An 856-nucleotide genomic window follows, 5' to 3' on the forward strand; every position below is an offset into this window, starting at 1 on the left:
CCCTTCCTCGGGCGGGCTCCTCCCCAGCCACTCCTCCCCAAGCCTGGAGCATTGCCTGGGGCTGCTGTAGGTAGGTTAAGGTGTTTCACATCTAAGAGACCAACTTCTCCAGCAGACCCTGACCCATAACAGGAAAGTGTAGTTCTTGTACTAAGCAGCACTTCCCACAGTAACCCCAGCACCACCTCATACACAGCAGGACCAAGCAGCCATCCTCCAGCTCCCAGCTCACCTTGAAGTCATAAGCAGACTGCTTGATGACCTCGGGTGCCATCCAGAACGGAGTCCCCACAAAGGTGTTTCTCTTGATTTGTGTGTCTGTCAGCTGCCCAGCCACCCCAAAGTCAGCCAGTTTCACGTCGCCTTGTTCCGAAAGCAGCACGTTGGCAGCTGTTCACACAAAAAAAGCAGTGAGTCCACTGGTTCCTGTATCACCTTCAATGATGATTCTCCAAGGGCATCTTCAGAGCCTCACTTTTCACTGGCAACCTCTCTCCTCACAGCCCTCAAGTTGGTGGCCCACAGGACAAGGACCAGGTAGAGAAAGCCCCTCCCACTGAAAGCAAGGACAAGGCTCACAACTACCTGAGGAACCTGAACATGAGTAAGTCCATGGGACCTGCTGAGGTGCATCCCAGAGTACTGAAGGAACTGGCTGATGCAGCTGCTGAGCCACTTTCCACAGTATCTGAGAAGCCAGAGCAGTCAGGTGAAGCCCCTACTGACTGAACAGAGGTGACATCATGCCCAACTTTAAAAAGGGTAAAAAAGAAGACCCTGGGAACTACCAGCCTGTCAGCCTCACCTCTGTGCCACTCTGTGAACAGACCCTCCCAGAAGACATGCTAAGGCACAT

At 53.3% G+C, this 856-nt stretch overlaps 1 protein-coding gene across 1 annotated transcript in view; it reads right to left on the reverse strand.

The window, feature by feature from the left end:
- The window catches only part of STK25 (serine/threonine kinase 25), a gene marked incomplete at its 5' end in the record, with an annotated part of 5445 nt that extends 5055 nt beyond the window's left edge, over positions 1-390 (reverse strand). The window contains one exon of the mRNA XM_008941316.1: positions 233-390. Coding sequence (XP_008939564.1) covers positions 233-390 — 158 coding nt within the window. The remainder of the gene's footprint in view (positions 1-232) is intronic.
- Between the last annotated feature and the right edge of the window lie 466 nt (positions 391-856).

Source organism: Merops nubicus, unplaced genomic scaffold (assembly GCF_000691845.1).
Source record: "Merops nubicus isolate BGI_N331 unplaced genomic scaffold, ASM69184v1 scaffold17025, whole genome shotgun sequence".
NCBI lineage: Eukaryota > Metazoa > Chordata > Aves > Coraciiformes > Meropidae > Merops > Merops nubicus.